General features: G+C 45.9%; 1 protein-coding gene across 1 annotated transcript; it reads left to right on the top strand.

Annotated features, from left to right (window-relative positions):
* The first annotated feature begins 1,550 nt into the window (after positions 1–1,550).
* LOC124028918 (cytochrome P450 4F3-like) lies at positions 1,551–23,085 on the top strand. The gene is made up of 11 exons (XM_046340818.1): positions 1,551–1,718; positions 3,861–3,914; positions 4,142–4,159; positions 5,771–5,900; positions 12,723–12,869; positions 13,033–13,241; positions 17,000–17,129; positions 19,520–19,653; positions 22,145–22,209; positions 22,325–22,407; positions 22,588–23,085. The coding sequence occupies exons 1-11, from the start codon at positions 1,574–1,576 to the stop codon at positions 22,763–22,765; spliced, it is 1,293 nt and encodes a 430-aa protein (XP_046196774.1). The 5' UTR covers positions 1,551–1,573; the 3' UTR covers positions 22,766–23,085.
* The last annotated feature ends 332 nt before the right edge of the window (positions 23,086–23,417 follow it).

Below are 23,417 nucleotides of genomic sequence, written 5' to 3'. Positions count from 1 at the left end.
TCAACACTGAAAACTAAAGTCTGTTTTTACAGCTCCAGTCGTCAACACTGAAAACGAGTCTGTTTTTACAGCTCCAGTCGTCAACACTGAAAACGAGTCTGTTTTTACAGCTCCAGTCGTCAACACTGAAAACTAAAGTCTGTTTTTACAGCTCCAGTCGTCAACACTGAAAACTAAAGTCTGTTTTTACAGCTCCAGTCGTCAACACTGAAAACGAGTCTGTTTTTACAGCTCCAGTCGTCAACACTGAAAACTAAAGTCTGTTTTTACAGCTCCAGTCGTCAACACTGAAAACGAGTCTGTTTTTACAGCTCCAGTCGTCAACACTGAAAACGAGTCTGTTTTTACAGCTCCAGTCGTCAACACTGAAAACTAATGTCTGTTTTTACAGCTCCAGTCGTCAACACTGAAAACGGGTCTGTTTTTACAGCTCCAGTCGTCAACACTGAAAACGAGTCTGTTTTTACAGCTCCAGTCGTCAACACTGAAAACGAGTCTGTTTTTACAGCTCCAGTCGTCAACACTGAAAACGAGTCTGTTTTTACAGCTCCAGTCGTCAACACTGAAAACGAGTCTGTTTTTACAGCTCCAGTCGTCAACACTGAAAACGAGTCTGTTTTTACAGCTCCAGTCGTCAACACTGAAAACGAGTCTGTTTTTACAGCTCCAGTCGTCAACACTGAAAACTAAAGTCTGTTTTTACAGCTCCAGTCGTCAACACTGAAAACGAGTCTGTTTTTACAGCTCCAGTCGTCAACACTGAAAACTAGTCTGTTTTTACAGCTCCAGTCGTCAACACTGAAAACGAGTCTGTTTTTACAGCTCCAGTCGTCCTGTCCTTTACAGTACAAAACATCCCCTTGTAAAGTGTTTGTTGGCCACTCGTTCCACACCACTATCCCCCAGCCTGCGGATAGAAAGGAGTAGCTTTGTATCAGTCCTGCAGTTGTTTCAGCAGTGGGTTTTTGTGACACCCGTGACTGGATATTGCACATGGAAGTTTAGTTTCAGCAATAGTACACCATGAAACATTACCTTCACATGTCCCAATGCTGGAGGAACCTCCCCCCCAGCCTCCCTAATGATGTCCCAATGCTGGAGGAACCTCCCCCCCCAGCCTCACTAATGATGTCCCAATGCTGGAGGAACCTCCCCCCCAGCCTCACTAATGATGTCCCAATGCTGGAGGAACCTCCCCCCTAGCCTCCCTAATGTTGCCAACACTGGAGGCCTTTCTTTGTTTCCCTAATGAAATATACTTGTTTATCTTTATTAATATATTATAAACTAAATGTGTGTCTGCGTGTGCGCGTGTGTGTGTGTTTCTACCTACGTGTGTGTGTGGTGTGTGTGTGTGTTTCTACCTACGTGTGTGTGTGTGTGGTGTGTGTGTGTGTGTGTGTGTTTCTACCTACGTGTGTGTGTGTGTGTGTGTTTCTACCTACGTGTGTGTGTGTGTGTGTGTGTGTGTGTGTGTGTGTGTGTGTGTGTGTGTGTGTGTGTGTGTGTGTGTGTGTGTGTGTGTGTGTGTGTGTGTGTGTGTGTGTGTGTGTGTGTGTGTGTGTGTGTGTAGATGCGGAGCACGGAGGAGGGCCTGCAGGCGGTGGATCAGTTGGTAAGAACCTACAGCCACTCCTGCTCCTGGTTTCTGGGCCCCTTCTACTCCCTGGTACGACTCTTCCACCCTGACTACATCAAGCCTCTGCTGCTGGCACCAGGTACATACATCTCACTCCTGGCTCCTGTTCATTAGGGCACCAAACTGAACAAAACCAACTGTAACCCGGGAGGGACTAACTGGAATTGTCCAATAAGAAGTGCTCATTTTCATTTCCCATTGCTAAATGTTTCAAAACGTTTTTTACTTGTGTGCCCTAATGAACAGTGTGCCCTAATGAACAGTGTGCCCTAATGAACAGTGTGCCCTGATGAACAGTGTGCCCTAATGAACAGTGTGCCCTAATGAACAGTGTGCCCTAATGAACAGTGTGCCCTAATGAACAGTGTGCCCTAATGAACAGTGTGCCCTAATGAACAGTGTGCCCTAATGAACAGTGTGCCCTAATGAACAGTGTGCCCTGTATACAGAATACCACTTCATTTACCAGAGGGCCACATTTCACACATTTGTCTACTTTGGGCTAGCAAAGTCTAACTACAATTTTCAGTAAGGTTCAATAACACTTATCAGAGGTAGCTAAATGTGGCTATCGCTACATTATATGTTATGACCCCTTTAGTTAGTTAGTTAGGGGTCATAGACTGAGGGAATGAAATCTAGTTTTGTGTTGTCAGGGAACAATCTTCTTATACTAACTCAATGTGATATATTATAAACTTGATGATACAACACTATTTAAGGTATGAAACAATTGGGATTGGTAATGACATGTCTGTGGGGCCACCCTGAGGGGGGGTGGTCATATGTTATACACGTATTCATGTTGTGGTGCAAGGAGACAGAATGGGCAGTATAGGGATGTGCTCTGTTACCACGTGACAAGGGTGTGAAGTACTGAAGTGAAAAACAAAAATACTTTCAAGTACTACTTAAGTTGTCTGTTTGTGGTATCCTTCAGATCACACCTTCCCTGTCAGCATGCTGGGTGTTAATATACAGCAGAGTATTGTGTCAACTATAAAAACAACATGGTACCAGATATAGATATCTTTATTTCTGTGACCAACTTGCCTAAAAACAAATATGTTGTTCTGCTATTTGAAACACTCTGGTTTCAATGGTGAATCAGTCGAGGTAAATCATTAGATACAACAGCCCCCCAAAAATGGACCAATCCCGTGGTTGTTAACATGACATCCATCCAATAGGATGCATCCATTGCTGTTTGATCCAGTCATTTTCAACGAGCAAGTGAACATTCCAACTTCTCTTCAACATTCTTTAATCAGCCTTCAAACATTTTAGACTCGTATTCAACAAGATATGTAAATGTGTGAAAACATCATTTTATTTTGGAGAGGTTATATATTCATTTGATCAGGGGCTTGTGGAGAACAATTGAATAGCATCAAAGCTTTGTCACCCTAAAGTGGATACATTTTCCCACTGGCCCATAGACTAATAGGCTGTCTGTCGTAGCTGCAGCAAGATGTTTTGAATAGGGGGGTGCTGATCGCTCCCATACACACTCCTGTCCTGCTCACCCAAGCTCCCATACACACTCCTGAAATATGTGTTCCAATCACGAGCTAACGTTTCGGAATAAAAGATGCTTCTCGTCTAGTTTAGGCTTTTTTACAAACTGCTAGTGTGTCATTTAGAATAGGTTATAACCCCCCCTAACTGCTAGTTTGTCATTTAGAATAGGTTATAACCACCCTAATGGCTACTGTGTCATCTAGAATAGGTTATAACCACCCTAATGGCCAATGTGTCATTTAGAATAGGTTATAACCCCCCTGATGGCTACTGTGTCATTTAGAATAGGTTATAACCCCCCTAATGGCTACCGTGTCATTTAGAATTGGTTATATATTGACTCTTGTAGGTCTTCATTTTGCAAATTAGATAGGCTACCTCGCATCTCAATTAGGCTTAAATGTTTGTCGGTTTAGACAGAGAAGATAGGTCTAAACATGTGATTTGGTTGTCCATTGTGCTACTGGCTCTAGTGTGCTAGCTAGCCAGTGTGTTTACAGTTGAGTTAATTTGTCATGAGAAAAAGGCTTGTGGAAAAAATAACTCCCTCGCGTGGTTTTACCATCTCACCACCAGGTGGTGCTGCCGTACCCTCTACACCCCTACTTCCTGGTGCCATGCTGTCTGCTTTTCTCCTTAGCAAGTAGACCTACAGTGACTATTTTTCTGAATCGCCTTCACCATTTTTCCATCCTTGCAGCTTCCATCACAGTCAAAGATGAGCTTTTCTATGGGTTCCTGAGACCATGGCTGGGTAAGTACAAAACATGAACACCTTTCATTTACTTTATCCATACAATACACTCTCAAATCAAATCCTCTCTCACAGTCACAGTAATATTTACTATTCTATATACAGTACTTTAGGATCCTCTATTCTAGTCAAAGGTACAGTACTATTTCCTATACTATATACAGTACTCTCAGATCCTCTACCCTGGTCACAGTTACAGTAATATTTCCTAATATTGTCATAGTCAGGACAGAGTCTCCTCCTGAGTAACGATCCTCTATTCTAGAGGTACAGGACTGGTCTCTAGTCAAAGGTACAGAGTACGTCTCCTCACTATACTATATACCTGCATTCCACTATACAGACATCCTATTCACAGAACTATGTGAGGTCTTCAACCTCCTGAGTAACGGAGAGGACTCCAGTCCAGACATCATGGACAGTCTCCTCCTGAGTAACGGAGAGGACTGGTCACAGTTACAGTAATATTGTCATCTAGGACAGAGCAGCAACAGCAGCCATTATGTGGGCTCACAATCAAGAAATCACATCAACTCATTTGACCCATTCAATATGTTAGAGAAACAAGTAGTACAGTTTACAAGTTAATTTTTTTGCATCAGCTTCTCTGTTTTTAAACTGCCCTCAGTAATTATTGGGACAGTGAAGTATTTTTTAAACTTATTTTAGCTCTATACTTGAAAACTTTGGATCCATATGGGCTGAAGCGTTTAGAAATTACAGCAGTTTTTGTACATAGACCTCCCATTTCAGGGGAGCGAACTAGTAAAAAGTTTCAAGTACTACTTAAGTTGTCTGTTTGTGGTATCCTTCAGATCACACCTTCTCTGGCAGCATGCTGGGTGTTAATATACAGCAGAGTATTGTGTCAACTATAAAAACAACATGGTACCAGATATGTATATACACACTCATCTCATATGTATATACTGTACTCGATACCATCTACTGTATGCTGCTCTGTACCATCACTCATTCATATATCCTTATGTACATGTTCCTTATCCCCTTACACTGTGTATAAGACAGTAGTTTTGGAATTGTTAGTTAGATTACTTGTTGGTTATCACTGCATTGTCGGAACTAGAAGCACAAGCATTTCGCTACACTCGCATTAACATCTGCTAACCATGTGTATGTGACAAATACAATTTGATTTGATTTGATTTGATTTGAAGTATTTGGTCCCGTATTCATAGCACGCAGTGACTACATCAAATTAGTTTGATGCATTTGCTTTTTTGTTTTGGTTGGGTTTCAGATACAGTGTGTCAGACAGAGGTGGCTGGTGGGAGGAGCTATATTGGTTCAATTCCAGCTATTACAATGAGCCTGTCCTCCTATAGCTCCTCCCACCAGCCTCACCTGGTGTAAGAATGTAAGAGGTAGTGTGGCGATGTGGTGAGGTAGGCAACACACATGTCTCCCATAGAGTTAGTTGGAGGACTTGTTATGGACATAACCCACTTTAGCATGTACATTGCCATTGAGTGATTCCACCATTTTAAAGAAGTCAACTTGGTGGGGATTCCTATGGGTTCGAAGTGACCAGCCAAATATCAGAGCATTGTCGCCTGGTTGCAGTGTTTGTAAATGGCTTTAAGCTATATCACTGCCATCTAGTGGCCACAATAAATAAATGACACAAGATATGATTCAGGACTCCAGCACTGCAGGTGGCTGTAAATCACCAATATTAGCTTTAGGCTTTTTAAAAACACTAAGAAATAAGAAAATGGACTACTTCAAAATGGAGATAGAACAGGCAGCGTCACTGAGGCTGTCACAGACACCTTAATAGGACAGATACAAAGATGACTCCTCTAATTAACTCTATGGTCTCTCCCCTGTTGGTTGGCGTCAGTCTAAGTGGCGCCGCCTGGTGGCCGAGGGAGAGAGCCGCCAGGACATGTTCAATCACATCAGCCTGATGACTCTGGACAGTCTGCTCAGATGTACCTTCAGCTACAACAGCAACTGCCAGGAGTGAGTAGTCTATGTTTAATATTACAAGAGTCCAGTAACCTTCTACCTCTGATACTGAGACAAGAGCCCAGTAACATTCTACCTCTGATACTGAGACAAGAGTCCAGTAACATTCTACCTCTGATACTGACTGAGACAAGAGTCCAGTAACCTTCTACCTCTGATACTGAGACAAGAGTCCAGTAACCTTCTACCTCTGATACTGAGACAAGAGTCCAGTAACCTTCTACCTCTGATACTGAGACAAGAGTCCAGTAACCTTCTACCTCTGATACTGAGACAAGAGTCCAGTAACATTCTACCTCTGATACTGAGACAAGAGTCCAGTAACCTTCTACCTCTGATACTGAGACAAGAGTCCAGTAACCTTCTACCTCTGATACTGAGACAAGAGTCCAGTAACATTCTACCTCTGATACTGAGACAAGAGTCCAGTAACATTCTACCTCTGATACTGAGACAAGAGTCCAGTAACATTCTACCTCTGATACTGAGACAAGAGTCCAGTAACATTCTACCTCTGATACTGAGACAAGAGTCCAGTAACCTTCTACCTCTGATACTGAGACAAGAGTCCAGTAACCTTCTACCTCTGATACTGAGACAAGAGTCCAGTAACCTTCTACCTCTGATACTGACTGAGACAAGAGCCCAATAACCTTCTACCTCTGATACTGAGACAAGAGCCCAATAACCTTCTACCTCTGATACTGAGACAAGAGTCCAGTAACCTTCTACCTCTGATACTGACTGAAACAAGAGCCCAGTAACCTTCTACCTCTGATACTGACTGAGACAAGAGCCCAATAACAATCTACCTCTGATACTGAGACAAGAGTCCAGTAACCTTCTACCTCTGATACTGACTGAGACAAGAGCTCAGTAACCTTCTACCTCTGATACTGACTGAAACAAGAGCCCAGTAACCTTCTACCTCTGATACTGACTGAGACAAGAGCCCAATAACCTTCTACCTCTGATACTGAGACAAGAGTCCAGTAACCTTCTACCTCTGATACTGACTGAGACAAGAGCCCAGTAACCTTCTACCTCTGATACTGACTGAGACAAGAGCCCAATAACCTTCTACCTCTGATACTGACTGAAACAAGAGCCCAGTAACCTTCTACCTCTGATACTGACTGAGACAAGAGTCCAATAACCTTCTACCTCTGATACTGACTGAGACAAGAGTCCAGTAACCTTCTACCTCTGATACTGACTGAGACAAGAGCCCAGTAACATTCTACCTCTGATACTGACTGAAACAAGAGCCCAGTAACCTTCTACCTCTGATACTGACTGAGACAAGAGCCCAGTAACATTCTACCTCTGATACTGACTGAGACAAGAGTCCAGTAACCTTCTACGTCTGATACTGAGACAAGAGTCCAGTAACCTTCTACCTCTGATACTGACTGAGACAAGAGTCCAGTAACCTTCTACCTCTGATACTGAGACAAGAGTCCAGTAACCTTCTACCTCTGATACTGACTGAGACAAGAGTCCAGTAACCTTCTACCTCTGATACTGAGACAAGAGTCCAGTAACCTTCTACCTCTGATACTGAGACAAGAGTCCAGTAACATTCTACCTCTGATACTGAGACAAGAGTCCAGTAACATTCTACCTCTGATACTGAGACAAGAGTCCAGTAACCTTCTACCTCTGATACTGAGACAAGAGTCCAGTAACCTTCTACCTCTGATACTGAGACAAGAGTCCAATAACCTTCTACCTCGGATACTGACTGAAACAAGAGCCCAGTAACCTTCTACCTCTGATACTGAGACAAGAGTCCAGTAACCTTCTACCTCTGATAGTGAGACAAGAGTCCAATAACCTTCTACCTCGGATACTGACTGAAACAAGAGCCCAGTAACCTTCTACCTCTGATACTGAGACAAGAGTCCAGTAACCTTCTACCTCGGATACTGAGACAAGAGTCCAGTAACCTTCTACCTCTGATACTGAGACAAGAGTCCAATAACCTTCTACCTCTGATACTGAGACAAGAGTCCAGTAACCTTCTACCTCTGATACTGAGACAAGAGTCCAGTAACCTTCTACCTCTGATACTGAGACAAGAGTCCAATAACCTTCTACCTCGGATACTGACTGAAACAAGAGCCCAGTAACCTTCTACCTCTGATACTGAGACAAGAGTCCAGTAACCTTCTACCTCTGATACTGAGACAAGAGCCCAGTAACATTCTACCTCTGTTACTGAGACAAGAGCCCAGTAACCTTCTACCTCTGATACTGAGACAAGAGCCCAGTAACCTTCTACCTCTGATACTGAGACAAGAGTCCAGTAACCTTCTACCTCTGATACTGACTGAAACAAGAGCCCAGTAACCTTCTACCTCTGATACTGAGACAAGAGCCCAGTAACCTTCTACCTCTGATACTGAGACAAGAGCCCAGTAACCTTCTACCTCTGATACTGAAACAAGAGCCCAGTAACCTTCTACCTCTGATACTGACTGAAACAAGAGCCCAGTAACCTTCTACCTCTGATACTGAGACAAGAGTCCAGTAACCTTCTACCTCTGATACTGAGACAAGAGTCCAATAACCTTCTACCTCTGATACTGACTGAGACAAGAGTCCAATAACCTTCTACCTCGGATACTGACTGAGACAAGAGTCCAGTAACCTTCTACCTCTGATACTGACTGAGACAAGAGTCCAGTAACCTTCTACCTCTGATACTGACTGAGACAAGAGTCCAGTAACCTTCTACCTCTGATACTGACTGAGACAAGAGTCCAGTAACCTTCTACCTCTGATACTGACTGAGACAAGAGTCCAGTAACCTTCTACCTCTGATACTGACTGAGACAAGAGTCCAATAACCTTCTACCTCGGATACTGAGACAAGAGTCCAATAACCTTCTACCTCTGATACTGAGACAAGAGTCCAGTAACCTTCTACCTCTGATACTGACTGAGACAAGAGTCCAATAACCTTCTACCTCTGATACTGAGACAAGAGTCCAATAACCTTCTACCTCTGATACTGACTGAAACAAGAGCCAAGTAACCTTCTACCTGTCTCCATCCTCCCTCCTCTATCTAACCCTGTTTCCATCCTCCCTCCTCTATCTAACTATGTCTCCATCCTCCCTCCTCTATCTAACTATGTCTCCATCCTCCCTCCTCTATCTAACCCTGTTTCCATCCTCCCTCCTCTATCTAACCCTGTTTCCATCCTCCCTCCTCTATCTAACCCTGTCTCCATCCTCCCTCCTCTATCTAACCCTGTCTCCATCCTCCCTCCTCTATCTAACTATGTCTCCATCCTCCCTCCTCTATCTTACCCTGTCTCCATCCTCCCTCCTCTATTTAACCCTGTCTCCTCCCTCCTCTTTCTAACCCTGTCTCCTCCCTCCTCTATCTTACCCTGTCTCCATCCTCCCTCCTCTATCTAACCCTGTCTCCTCCCTCCTCTATCTAACCCTGTCTCCTCCCTCCTCTATCTAACTCTGTCTCCATCCTCCCTCCTCTATCTAACCCTGTCTCCATCTTCCCTCCTCTATCTAACTATGTCTCCATCCTCCCTCCTCTATCTAACCCTGTCTCCTCCCTCCCTCCTCTTTCTAACCCTGTCTCCTCCCTCCTCTATCTAACCCTGTCTCCATCCTCCCTCCTCTATCTATCACTGTCTCCATCCTCCCTCTATCTATCCCTGTCTCCATCCTCCCTCCTCTATATAACCTGTCTCCATCCTCCCTCCTCTATCTAACCCTGTCTCCTCCCTCCTCTATCTAACCCTGTCTCCTCCCTCCTCTATCTAACCCTGTCTCCTCCCTCCTCTATCTAACCCTGTCTCCATCCTCCTCTATCTAACCCTGTCTCCATCCTCCTTCCTCCATCTAACTCTGTCTCCATCCTCCCTCCTCTATATAACCTGTCTCCATCCTCCCTCCTCTATCTAACCCTGTCTCCTCCCTCCTCTATCTAACCCTGTCTCCTCCCTCCTCTATCTAACCCTGTCTCCTCCCTCCTCTATCTAACCCTGTCTCCTCCCTCCTCTATCTAACCCTGTCTCCATCCTCCTCTATCTAACCCTGTCTCCATCCTCCTTCCTCCATCTAACTCTGTCTCCATCCTCCCTCCTCTATCTAACCCTGTCTCCATCCTCCCTCCTCTATCTAACCCTGTCTCCTCCCTCCTCTATGTAACCCTGTCTCCATCCTCCCTCTATCTTACCCTGTCTCCTCCCTCCTCTATCTAACTCTGTCTCCTCCCTCCTCTATGTAACCCTGTCTCCATCCTCCCTCTATCTTACCCTGTCTCCTCCCTCCTCTATCTAACTCTGTCTCCTCCCTCCTCTATCTAACCCTGTCTCTTCCCTCCTCTATCTAACTCTCTCTCCATACTCCCTCCTCCATCTAACCCTGTCTCCTCCCTCCTCTATGTAAGCCTGTCTTCATCCTCCCTCCTCTATATAACCCTGTCTCCTCCCTCCTCTATCTAACCCTGTCTCCTCTATCTAACCCCTGTCTCCTCCCTCCTCTATGTAACCCTGTCTCCATCCTCCCTCCTCTATCTAACCCTGTCTCCTCCCTCCTCTATGTAACCCTGTCACCTCCCTCCTCTATCTAACCCTGTCTCCTCCCTCCTCTATCTAACCCTCCCTCCTCTTTGTAACCCTGTCTCCTCCCTCCTCTATGTAACCCTGTCTCCTCCCTCCTCTATGTAACCCTGTCTCCTCCCTCCTCTATCTAACCCTGTCTCCTCCCTCCTCTATGTAACCCTGTCTCCTCCCTCCTCTATCTAACCCTGTCTCCTCCCTCATCTATCTAACCCTCTCTCCTCCCTCCTCTATCTAACCCTGTCTCCTCCCTCCTCTATCTAACCCTGTCTCCATCCTCCCTCCTCTAACTAACCCTGTCTCCATCCTCCCTCCTCTATCTAACCCTGTCTCCATCCTCCCTCCTCTATCTAACCCTGTCTCCATCCTCCCTCCTCTAACTAACCCTGTCTCCATCCTCCCTCCTCTAACTAACCCTGTCTCCATCCTCCCTCCTCTATCTAACCCTGTCTCCTCCCTCCTCTATCTAACCCTGTCTCCTCCCTCCTCTATGTAACCCTGTCTCCTCCCTCCTCTAACTAACCCTGTCTCCTCCCTCCTCTAACTAACCCTGTCTCCATCCTCCCTCCTCTATGTAACCCTGTCTCCTCCCTCCTCTTTCTAACCCTGTCTCCATCCTCCCTCCTCTATCTAACCCTGTCTCCATACTCCCTCCTCTATCTAACCCTGTCTCCATCTTCCCTCCTCTATCTAACACTGTCTCCCCCCTCCTCTATCTAACCCTGTCTCCTCCCTCCACTATCTAATGCTGTCTCCTCCCTCCTCTATCTAACCCTGTCTCCTCCCTCCTCTATGTAACCCTATCTCCTCCCTCCTCTATGTAACCCTGTCTCCTCCCTCCTCTATGTAAACCTGTCTCCTCCCTCCTCTATGTAACCCTGTCTCCTCCCTCCTCCATCTAACCCTCTCTCCTCCCTCCTCTATATCTAACCCTGTCTCCATCCTCCCTCCTCTAACTAACCCTGTCTCCTCCCTCCTCTATGTAACCCTGTCTCCATCCTCCCTCCTCTATGTAACCCTGTCTACTCCCTCCTCTTTCTAACCCTGTCTCCATCCTCCCTCCTCTATCTAACCCTGTCTCCATCCTCCCTCCTCTATCTAACCCTGTCTCCATCCTCCCTCCTCTATGTAACCCTGTCTCCTCCCGCCTCCTATCTAACCCTGTCTCCTCCCTCCTCTATGTAACCCTGTCTCCTCCCTCCTCTATCTAACCCTGTCTCCTCTATCTAACCCCTGTCTCCTCCCTCCTCTATGTAACCCTGTCTCCATCCTCCCTCCTCTATCTAACCCTGTCTCCATACTCCCTCCGCTATCTAACCCTGTCTCCATCTTCCCTCCTCTATCTAACCCTGTCTCCTCCCTCCTCTATCTAATGCTGTCTCCTCCCTCCTCTATCTAATGCTGTCTCCTCCCTCCTCTATCTAACCCGGTCTCCTCCCTCCTCTATGTAACCCTGTCTCCTCCCTCCTCTATGTAACCCTGTCTCCTCCCTCCTCTATCTAACCCTGTCTCCTCCCTCCTCTATGTAACCCTGTCTCCATCCTCCCTCCTCTATGTAACCCTGTCTACTCCCTCCTCTTTCTAACCCTGTCTCCATCCTCCCTCCTCTATCTAACCCTGTCTCCATCCTCCCTCCTCTATGTAACCCTGTCTACTCCCTCCTCTTTCTAACACTGTCTCCATCCTCCCTCCTCTATCTAACCCTGTCTCCATCCTCCCTCTATTTAACCCTGTCTCCATCCTCCCTCCTCTATGTAACCCTGTCTCCTCCCTCCTCTACGTAACCCTGTCTACTCCCTCCTCTTTCTAACCTTGTCTCCATCCTCCCTCCTCTATCTAACCCTGTCTCCATCCTCCCTCCTCTATGTAACCCTGTCTCCTCCCTCCTCTATCTAACCCTGTCTCCTCCCTCCTCTATCTAACCCTGTCTCCTCCCTCCTCTATGTAACCCTGTCTCCTCCCTCCTCTATCTAACCCTGTCTCCATCCTCCCTCCTCTATCTAACCCTGTATCCTCCCTCCTCTATCTAACCCTGTCTCCTCCCTCCTCTATCTAACCCTGTCTCCTCCGACCTCTATCTAACCCTTTCTCCATCCTCCCTCCTCTATCTAACCCTGTATCCTCCCTCCTCTATGTAACCCTGTCTCCTCCCTCCTCTATGTAACCCTGTCTCCTCCCTCCTCTATGTATCCCTGTCTGATGGCTCCTTTCCTTCCGTCCAGGAGTTCCAGTGAGTACATAGCAGCCATATTTGAGCTGAGCACCCTGGTGATCGAGCGGAGAGGACGTATCCTGCACCACTGGGACTGTCTGTACTGGAGGTCCCCAGAGGGACAGCGCTTCAAACAGGCCTGTAGTGTAGTACACGGGTAAGAAGATTGGCTGAACATTTCCCTGAAATTCCAAGGTTTTCCTGAAATTCCTTTTGGAAGATACCTGGAAGCTGGAAATCCAAGATTCCTCCAAACAGGATTTCTGGAATACTTTGGAATTTTCAGGAAGTAACTCAAGTTCTTACAACCCTATACACAGGTTCACCAGCACTGTTGTCCAGGAGCGCAGAGCACAGCTTCTCCACCGGGGGGAGCCAGAGAGCCACACTGACAACACAAGAGGGGAGGAGAAGAAGAAGAAAAGAGTAGCAGACTTCATTGATTTGTTACTGCTGTCAAAGGATGAGGATGGTCATGGTCTCACAGATGAGGAGATAAAAGCAGAGGCAGACACTTTCATGTTTGGAGGTGATCCTCAAGAGTTAATATTCACCCAATCCTTTACTGTATTTACCCTGGCAGTATATCCTATCATAAACTACTGTATTTACCCTGGCAGTATATCCTATCATAAACTACTGTATTTACCCTGGCAGTATATCCTATCATAAACTACTGTATTTACCCTGGCAGTATATCCTATCATAAACTACTGTATTTACCCTGGCAGTATATCCTATCATAAACTACTGTATTTACCCTGGCAGTATATCCTATCATAAACTACTGTATTTACCCTGGCAGTATATCCTATCATAAACTACTGTATTTACCCTGGCAGTATATCCTATCATAAACTACTGTATTTACCCTGGCAGTATATCCTATCATAAACTACTGTATTTACCCTGGCAGTATATCCTATCATAAACTACTGTATTTACCCTGGCAGTATATCCTATCATAAACTACTGTATTTACCCTGGCAGTATATCCTATCATAAACTACTGTATTTACCCTGGCAGTATATCCTATCATAAACTACTGTATTTACCCTGGCAGTATATCCTATCATAAACTACTGTATTTACCCTGGCAGTATATCCTATCATAAACTACTGTATTTACCCTGGCAGTATATCCTATCATAAACTACTGTATTTACCCTGGCAGTATATCCTATCATAAACTACTGTATTTACCCTGGCAGTATATCCTATCATAAACTACTGTATTTACCCTGGCAGTATATCCTATCATAAACTACTGTATTTACCCTGGCAGTATATCCTATCATAAACTACTGTATTTACCCTGGCAGTATATCCTATCATAAACTACTGTATTTACCCTGGCAGTATATCCTATCATAAACTACTGTATTTACCCTGGCAGTATCTCCTATCATAAACTACTGTATTTACCCTGGTAGTATATCCTATCATAAACTACTGTATTTACCCTGGCAGTATATCCTATCATAAACTACTGTATTTACCCTGGCAGTATATCCTATCATAAACTACTGTATTTACCCTGGCAGTATATTCTATCATAAACTACTGTATTTACCCTGGTAGTATATCCTATCATAAACTACTGTATTTACCCTGGCAGTATATCCTATCATAAACTACTGTATTTACCCTGGCAGTATATCCTATCATAAACTACTGTATTTACCCTGGCAGTATATCCTATCATAAACTACTGTATTTAGCCTGGCAGTATATCCTATCATAAACTACTGTATTTACCCTGGCAGTATATCCTATCATAAACTACTGTATTTACCCTGGCAGTATATCCTATCATAAACTACTGTATTTACCCTGGCAGTATATTCTATCATAAACTACTGTATTTACCATGGTAGTATATCCTATCATAAACTACTGTATTTACCCTGGCAGTATATCCTATCATAAACTACTGTATTTACCCTGGCAGTATATCCTATCATAAACTACTGTATTTACCCTGGCAGTATATCCTATCATAAACTACTGTATTTACCCTGGCAGTATATCCTATCATAAACTACTGTATTTACCCTGGCAGTATATCCTATCATAAACTACTGTATTTACCCTGGCAGTATATCCTATCATAAACTACTGTATTTACCCTGGCAGTATATCCTATCATAAACTACTGTATTTACCCTGGCAGTATATCCTATCATAAACTACTGTATTTACCCTGGCAGTATAGCCTATCATAAACTACTGTATTTACCCTGGCAGTATAGCCTATCATAAACTACTGTATTTACCCTGGCAGTATAGCCTATCATTAACTACTGTATTTACCCTGGCAGTATAGCCTATCATAAACTACTGTATTTACCCTGGCATTATAGCCTATCATAAACTACTGTATTTACCCTGGCAGTATATCCTATCATAAACTACTGTATTTACCCTGGCAGTATATCCTATCATAAACTACTGTATTTACCCTGGCAGTATATCCTATCATAAACTACTGTATTTACCCTGGCAGTATATCCTATCATAAACTACTGTATTTACCCTGGCAGTATATCCTATCATAAACTACTGTATTTACCCTGGCAGTATATCCTATCATAAACTACTGTATTTACCCTGGCAGTATATCCTATCATAAACTACTGTATTTACCCTGGCAGTATATCCTATCATAAACTACTGTATTTACCCTGGCAGTATATCCTATCATAAACTACTGTATTTACCCTGGCAGTATATCCTATCATAAACTACTGTATTTACCCTGGCAGTATATCCTATCATAAACTACTGTATTTACCCTGGCAGTATATCCTACCATAAACTACTGTATTTACCCTGGCAGTATATCCTATCATAAACTACTGTATTTACCCTGGCAGTATATCCTATCATAAACTACTGTATTTACCCTGGCAGTATAGCCTATCATAAACTACTGTATTTACCCTGGCAGTATAGCCTATCATAAACTACCCTGGCAGTATAGCCTATCATAACTACTGTATTTATCATAAACCCTGGCAGTATAGCCTATCATAAACTACTGTATTTACCCTGGCAGTATAGCCTATCATAAACTACTGTATTTACCCTGGCAGTATATCCTATCATAAACTACTGTATTTACCCTGGCAGTATATCCTATCATAAACTACTGTATTTACCCTGGCAGTATATCCTATCATAAACTACTGTATTTACCCTGGCAGTATATCCTATCATAAACTACTGTATTTACCCTGGCAGTATATCCTATCATAAACTACTGTATTTACCCTGGCAGTATATCCTATCATAAACTACTGTATTTTGGCAGTATATCCTATCATAAACTACTGTATTTACCCTGGCAGTATATCCTATCATAAACTACTGTATTTACCCTGGCAGTATATCCTATCATAAACTACTGTATTTACCCTGGCAGTATATCCTATCATAAACTACTGTATTTACCCTGGCACTGTATTTACCCTGGCAGTATATCCTATCAAACTACTGTATTTACCCTGGCAGTATATCCTATCATAAACTACTGTATTTACCCTGGCAGTATATCCTATCATAAACTACTGTATTTACCCTGGCAGTATATCCTATCATAAACTACTGTATTTACCCTGGCAGTATATCCTATCATAAACTACTGTATTTACCCTGGCAGTATATCCTATCATAAACTACTGTATTTACCCTGGCAGTATATCCTATCATAAACTACTGTATTTACCCTGGCAGTATATCCTATCATAAACTACTGTATTTACCCTGGCAGTATATCCTATCATAAACTACTGTATTTACCCTGGCAGTATATCCTATCATAAACTACTGTATTTACCCTGGCAGTATATCCTATCATAAACTACTGTATTTACCCTGGCAGTATATCCTATCATAAACTACTGTATTTACCCTGGCAGTATATCCTATCATAAACTACTGTATTTACCCTGGCAGTATATCCTATCATAAACTACTGTATTTACCCTGTATATTATCATAAACTACTGTATTTACCCAGTATATCCTATCATAAACTACTGTATTTACCCTGGCAGTATATCCTATCATAAACTACTGTATTTACCCTGGCAGTATATTCTATCATAAACTACTGTATTTACCCTGGCAGTATATCCTATCATAAACTACTGTATTTACCCTGGCAGTATATCCTATCATAAACTACTGTATTCACCTTGGCAGTATATCCTGTCATAAAGTATTGTATTTACCCTGGCAGTATATTCTATCATAAACCACTTTGAGACTTTATTCTCTCTCAGGTCATGACACCACGGCCAGCGGGATCAGCTGGGTTCTGTATAACCTGTCTCAGCATCAGGACTACCAGGACCGCTGTAGAGCCGAGGTCAACGACCTGCTTCAAGACCGAAAGACAGAGGACTTAAACTGGTCAGCACCTGTCTGTCTGTCCGTCCATCAGTCTGTCTGTCTGCTTGTCTGTCTGTCTTTGTTTCTGTCAGGGGGATAGGTCATACCACAGGGTGAGAGGAGGGGGACGGGTCATACCACAGGGTGAGGTGAGGGGGACGGGTCATACCACAGGGTGAGGGGAGAGGGATGGGTCATACCACAGGGTGAGGTGAGGGGACGGGTCATACCACAGGGTGAGGGGAGGGGGACGGTTCATACCACAGGGTGAGGGGAGGGGGACGGGTCATACCACAGGGTGAGAGGAGGGGACGGGTCATACCACAGGGTGAGGTGTGGGGTCGGGTCATACCACAGGGTGAGGTGAGGGGGACGGGTCATACCACAGGGTGAGGTGAGGGGGACGGGTCATACCACAGGGTGAGGTGAGGGGACGGGTCATACCACAGGGTGAGGGGAGGGGGACGGGTCATACCACAGGGTGAGGTGAGGGGGACGGGTCATACCACAGGGTGAGGGGAGGGGGATGGGTCATACCACAGGGTGAGGTGAGGGGGACGGGTCATACGACAGGGTGAGGGGAGGGGGACGGTTCATACCACAGGGTGAGGGGAGGGGGACGGGTCATACCACAGGGTGAGGGGGATGGGTCATACTACAGGGTGAGGGCAGGGGACGGGTCATACCACAGGGTGAGGGGAGGGGGATGGGTCATACCACAGGGTGAGGTGAGGGGGACGGGTCATACCACAGGGTGAGGGGAGGGGGACGGTTCATACCACAGGGTGAGAGGAGGGGGATGGGTCATACCACAGGGTGAGGGCAGGGGGACGGGTCATACCACAGGGTGAGGGGAGGGGGTCATACCACAGGGTGAGGGGACAGGTCATACCACAGGGTGAGGGGAGGGGGACAGGTCATACCACAGGGTGAGGGGAGGGGGATGGGTCATACCACAGGGTGAGGGGAGGGGGACAAGTCATACCACAGGGTGAGGGGAGGGGGACGGGTCATACCACAGGGTGGTGAGGGGGACGGGGTCATACCACAGGGTGAGGTGAGGGGGATGGGTCATACCACAGGGTGAGGGGGATGGGTCATACCACAGGGTGAGGGGGGGACGGGTCATACCACAGGGTGGGGGACGGGTCATACCACAGGGTGAGGGGGGGACGGGTCATACCACAGGGTGAGGGGGACGGGTCATACCACAGGGTGAGGGGGACGGGTCATACCACAGGGTGAGGGGAGGGTCATACCACAGGGTGAGGGGGACGGGTCATACCACAGGGTGAGGGGGACAGGTCATACCACAGGGTGAGGGGACAGGTCATCTCACAGGGTGAGGGGGACAGGTCATACCACAGGGTGAGGGGACAGGTCATACCACAGGGGGTGAGGGGGACAGGTCATACCACAGGGTGAGGGGGACAGGTCATACCACAGGGTGAGGGGGACGGGTCATACCACAGGGTGAGGGGGACGGGGTCATACCACAGGGTGAGGGGGACAGGTCATACCACAGGGTGAGGGGAGGGGGACAGGTCATACCACAGGGTGGGGACGGGTCATACCACAGGGTGAGGGGCCGGGACATACCACAAAACCACAGAGAGGATACCACTTAATACAGTCCTTTCTCTGTGGGCCAAGGTCAAAACCACAGAGAAGATAATGTTAAAAGTTCCATCTTGGATCTCTTCAATCATTCAAAACACAGGAGGATATGTGTTCTAATCGGTCTGGGGTCTTTGGGCCATGAAACCACAGAGAAGATACCACGTTAATAAGAGTAGTCTGGGGATCTCTGTGGGCCAAGACTCCCAAAACCACAGAGAGGATACCACGTTAATAAAGTAGTCTGGGGATCTCTGTGGGCCAAGACTCAAAACCACAGAGAAGATACCACGTTAATAAGAGTAGTCTTGGATCTCTGTGGGCCAAGACATTCAAAACCACAGAGAGGATACCACGTTAATAAGTGTAGTCTGGGGATCTCTGTGGGCCAAGACACTCAAAACCACAGAGAGGATACCACGTTAATAAGTGTAGTCTGGGGATCTCTGTGGGCCAAGACACTCAAAACCACAGAGAAGATACCACGTTAATAAGAGTAGTCTTGGATCTCTGTGGGCCAAGACACTCAAAACCACAGAGAAGATACCACGTTAATAAGAGTAGTCTTGGGATCTCTGTGGGCCAAGACACTCAAAACCACAGAGAAGATACCACGTTAATAAGAGTAGTCTGGGGATCTCTGTGGGCCAAGACTCCCAAAACCACAGAGAAGATACCACGTTAATAAGAGGAGTCTGGGGATCTCTGTGGGCCAAGACTCCCAGAACAGACCGGTCCTTTCTGTATGTGTGAATGATCCATAAAAGAGTGACTGGTGTGTTGTGTTTCTGCAGGGAGGACCTGAGCAGCCTCCCCTTCACCACCATGTGTATTAAAGAGTCTCTGAGACTGCACTCCCCCGTGTCTGCTGTCACCAGACAATACACGAAGGACATGACGGTGCCAGGTGGACGGGTCATACCACAGGGTGAGGGGGACGGGTCATACCACAGGGTGAGGGGGACGGATCATACCACAGGGTGAGGGGGACGGGTCATACCACAGGGTGAGGGGGACGGATCATACCACAGGGTGAGGGGACAGGTCATACCACAGGGTGAGGGGAGGGGGACGGGTCATACCACAGGGTGAGGGGAGGGGGCGGGTCATACCACAGGGTGAGGGGGACAGGTCATACCACAGGGTGAGGGGAGGGGGACGGGTCGTACCACAGGGTGAGGGGAGGGGGACGGGTCATACCACAGGGTGAGGAGAGGGGGACGGGTCATACCACAGGGTGAGGAGAGGGGGACGGGTCATACCACAGGGTGAGGGAGGGGGACGGGTCATACCACAGGGTGAGGAGAGGGGGACGGGTCATACCACAGGGTGAGGAGAGGGGGACTGGTCATACCACAGGGTGAGGGGAGGGGGACAGGTCATACCACAGGGTGAGGGGAGGGGGACAGATCATACCACAGGGTGTATTTGGTTATATTTGCATATTTAAATACATTAACAGAAAGGGGAGGAACAGAGCTGCAACCACCAAACACTATCTCAGTCTCCCCTACCTGCTCTGTCTAGACTACCTGCTCAGTCTAGACTACCTGCTCTGTCTACCCTACCTGCTCAGTCTAGACTACCTGCTCAGTCTAGACTACCTGCTCTGTCTAGACTACCTGCTCTGTCTAGACTACCTGCTCTGTCTAGACTACCTGCTCTGTCTAGACTACCTGCTCTTGTCTAGACTACCCACTCTGTCTAGACTACCTGCTCTATCTACCCTACCTGCTCTGTCTAGACTACCTGCTCTATCCACCCTACCTGCTCTGTCTAGACTACCTGCTCTATCTACCCTACCTGCTCTGTCTAGACTACCTGATCTATCTACCCTACCTGCTCTGTCTAGACTACCTGCTCTGTCTAGACTACCTGCTCAGTCTCCCCTACCTTCTCTGTCTAGACTACCTGCTCTATCTACCCTACCTGCTCTGTCTAGACTACCTGCTCAGTCTCCCCTACCTGCTCTGTCTAGACTACCTGCTCTGTCTACCCTACCTGCTCTGTCTAGACTACCTGCTCTGTCTAGACTACCTGCTCAGTCTCCCCTACCTGCTCTGTCTAGACTACCTGCTCTATCTACCCTACCTGCTCTGTCTAGACTACCTGCTCTATCTACCCTACCTGCTCTGTCTAGACTACCTGCTCTGTCTAGAATACCTGCTCAGTCTCCCCTACCTGCTCTGTCTAGACTACCTGCTCTATCTACCCTACCTGCTCTGTCTAGACTACCTGCTCTGTCTAGACTACCTGCTCAGTCTCCCCTACCTGCTCTGTCTAGACTACCTGCTCAGTCTCCCCTACCTGCTCTGTCTAGACTACCTGCTCAGTCTCCCCTACCTGCTCTGTCTAGACTACCTGCTCTGTCTAGACATCCCTGCTCTGTCTACCCTGCCTGCTCTTTCTAGACTACCTGCTGTCTCTACCCTACCTGCTCTGTCTACCCTGCCTGCTCTGTCTAGACTACCTGCTGTCTCTACCCTGCCTTCTCTGTCTTGCCTACCTGCTCTGTCTAGACTACCTGCTGTCTCTACCCTGCCTGCTCTGTCTAGACTACCTGCTCTGTCTAGACTACCTGCTCTGGTTATCCTGCCTGCTCTGTCTACCCTACCTGCTCTGTCTACCCTACCTGCTCTGTTTACCCTGCCTGCTCTTTCTACCCGACCTGCTCTGTCTAGACTACCTGCTCTGTCTAGGCTACCCGCTCTGTCTACCCTACCTGCTCTGTCTAGACTACCTGCTCTGTCTACCCTGCCTGCTCTGTCTACCCTACCTGCTCTGTCTACCCTACCTGCTCTGTCTACCCTACCTGCTCTGGTTACCCTGCCTGCTCTGTCTAGGCTACCCGCTCTGTCTACCCTACCTGCTCTGTTTACCCTGCCTGATCTGTCTACCCTGCCTGCTCTGGTTACCCTGCCTGCTCAAAATATATTTTATATTTGAGTTTCTTCAAAGTTGCCACCCTTTTGCCTTGATGACAGTTTTGCACACGCTTGGCATTCTCTCAACCAGCTTCATGAGCTAGTCACCTGGAATGCATTTAAATTAACACGTGTGCCTTGTAAAAAGTTAATTTGTGGAATTTCTTTCATTAATGCGTTTGAGCCAATCAGTTGTGTTGTGACAAGGTAGGGGTGGTATACAGAAGATTGCCCTATTTGGTAAAAGACCAAGTCCATATTAAGGCAAGAACAGCTCAAATATGCAAAGAGAAAAACCCCGGAATGAGTAGGTGTGTCCAAACTTTTGACTGGTACTGTACATGCGTTAAATCCCTGACGAAGCTTTAGCGTTCTTATAGACTAAAGGGAAAGGCAACGTAAACACAGGAAATAGATAGCTGAAGAAGACAGATCCTCAGGTGGGCGGCCGTTGTGTTTCTAATACTAATTTCTACTGTTTTTTTCCCACCTCAGGTAGCATCTGTCTGGTGAGCATCTATGGGACCCATCACAACCCTGAGATCTGGCCTGACCCAGACGTCAGTACAGTTTACTCCATCGACACTCAGGGCTCTGACGAGCTCCTTAATATCCTCTCACAGTGCCGCTGACAGTCACTTTAGTCTGATGGCATTTCACTCTTCTTCTCTCCAGGTCTACAACCCCATGCGCTTCGACCCTGAGAACTCAAAGGACCGTTCATCCCATGCCTTCATACCTTTCTCTTCAGGACCTAGGTGTGGATTCTAATTGACATTATCTTTATACACATTAGCATCACAGCCCAGGCATAACATAGCCTAATGTTTAGAACCTGTTCCCCGATCCGTTTGTGCGTGGCATGACAGTACAAACAGATCCGGAGACCAGGCTATGATGATACAATATCAACCATCACCGATCATTCTGTGCTATAGGAATTGTATTGGGCAGAAGTTTGCCATGGCGGAGCTGCGTGTGGTGGTGGCGCTGACCTTGAGGAGGTTCCGTTTGACCCCTGGGGGGGTGGAGGTGAGGAGGCTACCCCAGCTGGTGCTCAGGGCCGAGGGGGGGCTGTGGCTGACGCTGGAGACCCTAGACGCCCCCCAGGACTAACCCCTGAACTCCTCTCTCCTCTATGGATCAGACATAGAGAAAACTGATTTTATGATTTTACTGTATAAACATACGCTGAGTATACGAAACGTTAGGAACACCTTAACACAGTAAAATACATAGGCCTAAAGCCTACAAATAAACAATTAAATAAATAGGCCTAAAGCCTACAAATAAACAGTCAAATACATAGGCCTAAAGCCTACAAATAAACAATTAAATAAATAGGCCTAAAGCCTACAAATAAACAGTCAAATACATAGGCCTAAAGCCTACAAATAAACAGTCAAATACATAGGCCTAAAGCCTACAAATAAACAAATAAATAGGCCTAAAGCCTACAAATAAACAAATAAATAGGCCTAAAGCCTACAAATAAACAATTAAATAAATAGGCCTAAAGCCTACAAATAAACAATAGAATACATAGTCCTAAAGCCTACAAATAAAAACAAATACATAGTCCTAAAGCCTACAAATAAACAATAGAATAAATAGTCCTAAAGCCTACAAATAAACAATAGAATACATAGTCCTAAAGCCTACAAATGAAAACAATAGAAAACATAGTCCTAAAGCCTACAAATAAACAATTAAATAAATAGGCCTAAAGCCTACAAATAAACAATTAAATAAATAGGCCTAAAGCCTA

The sequence above is a fragment of the Oncorhynchus gorbuscha genome, unplaced genomic scaffold (genome assembly GCF_021184085.1).
Source record: "Oncorhynchus gorbuscha isolate QuinsamMale2020 ecotype Even-year unplaced genomic scaffold, OgorEven_v1.0 Un_scaffold_5029, whole genome shotgun sequence".
NCBI classification, from domain to species: Eukaryota; Metazoa; Chordata; class Actinopteri; order Salmoniformes; family Salmonidae; genus Oncorhynchus; species Oncorhynchus gorbuscha.
This window is presented reverse-complemented; position numbering and strand designations above follow the sequence as displayed.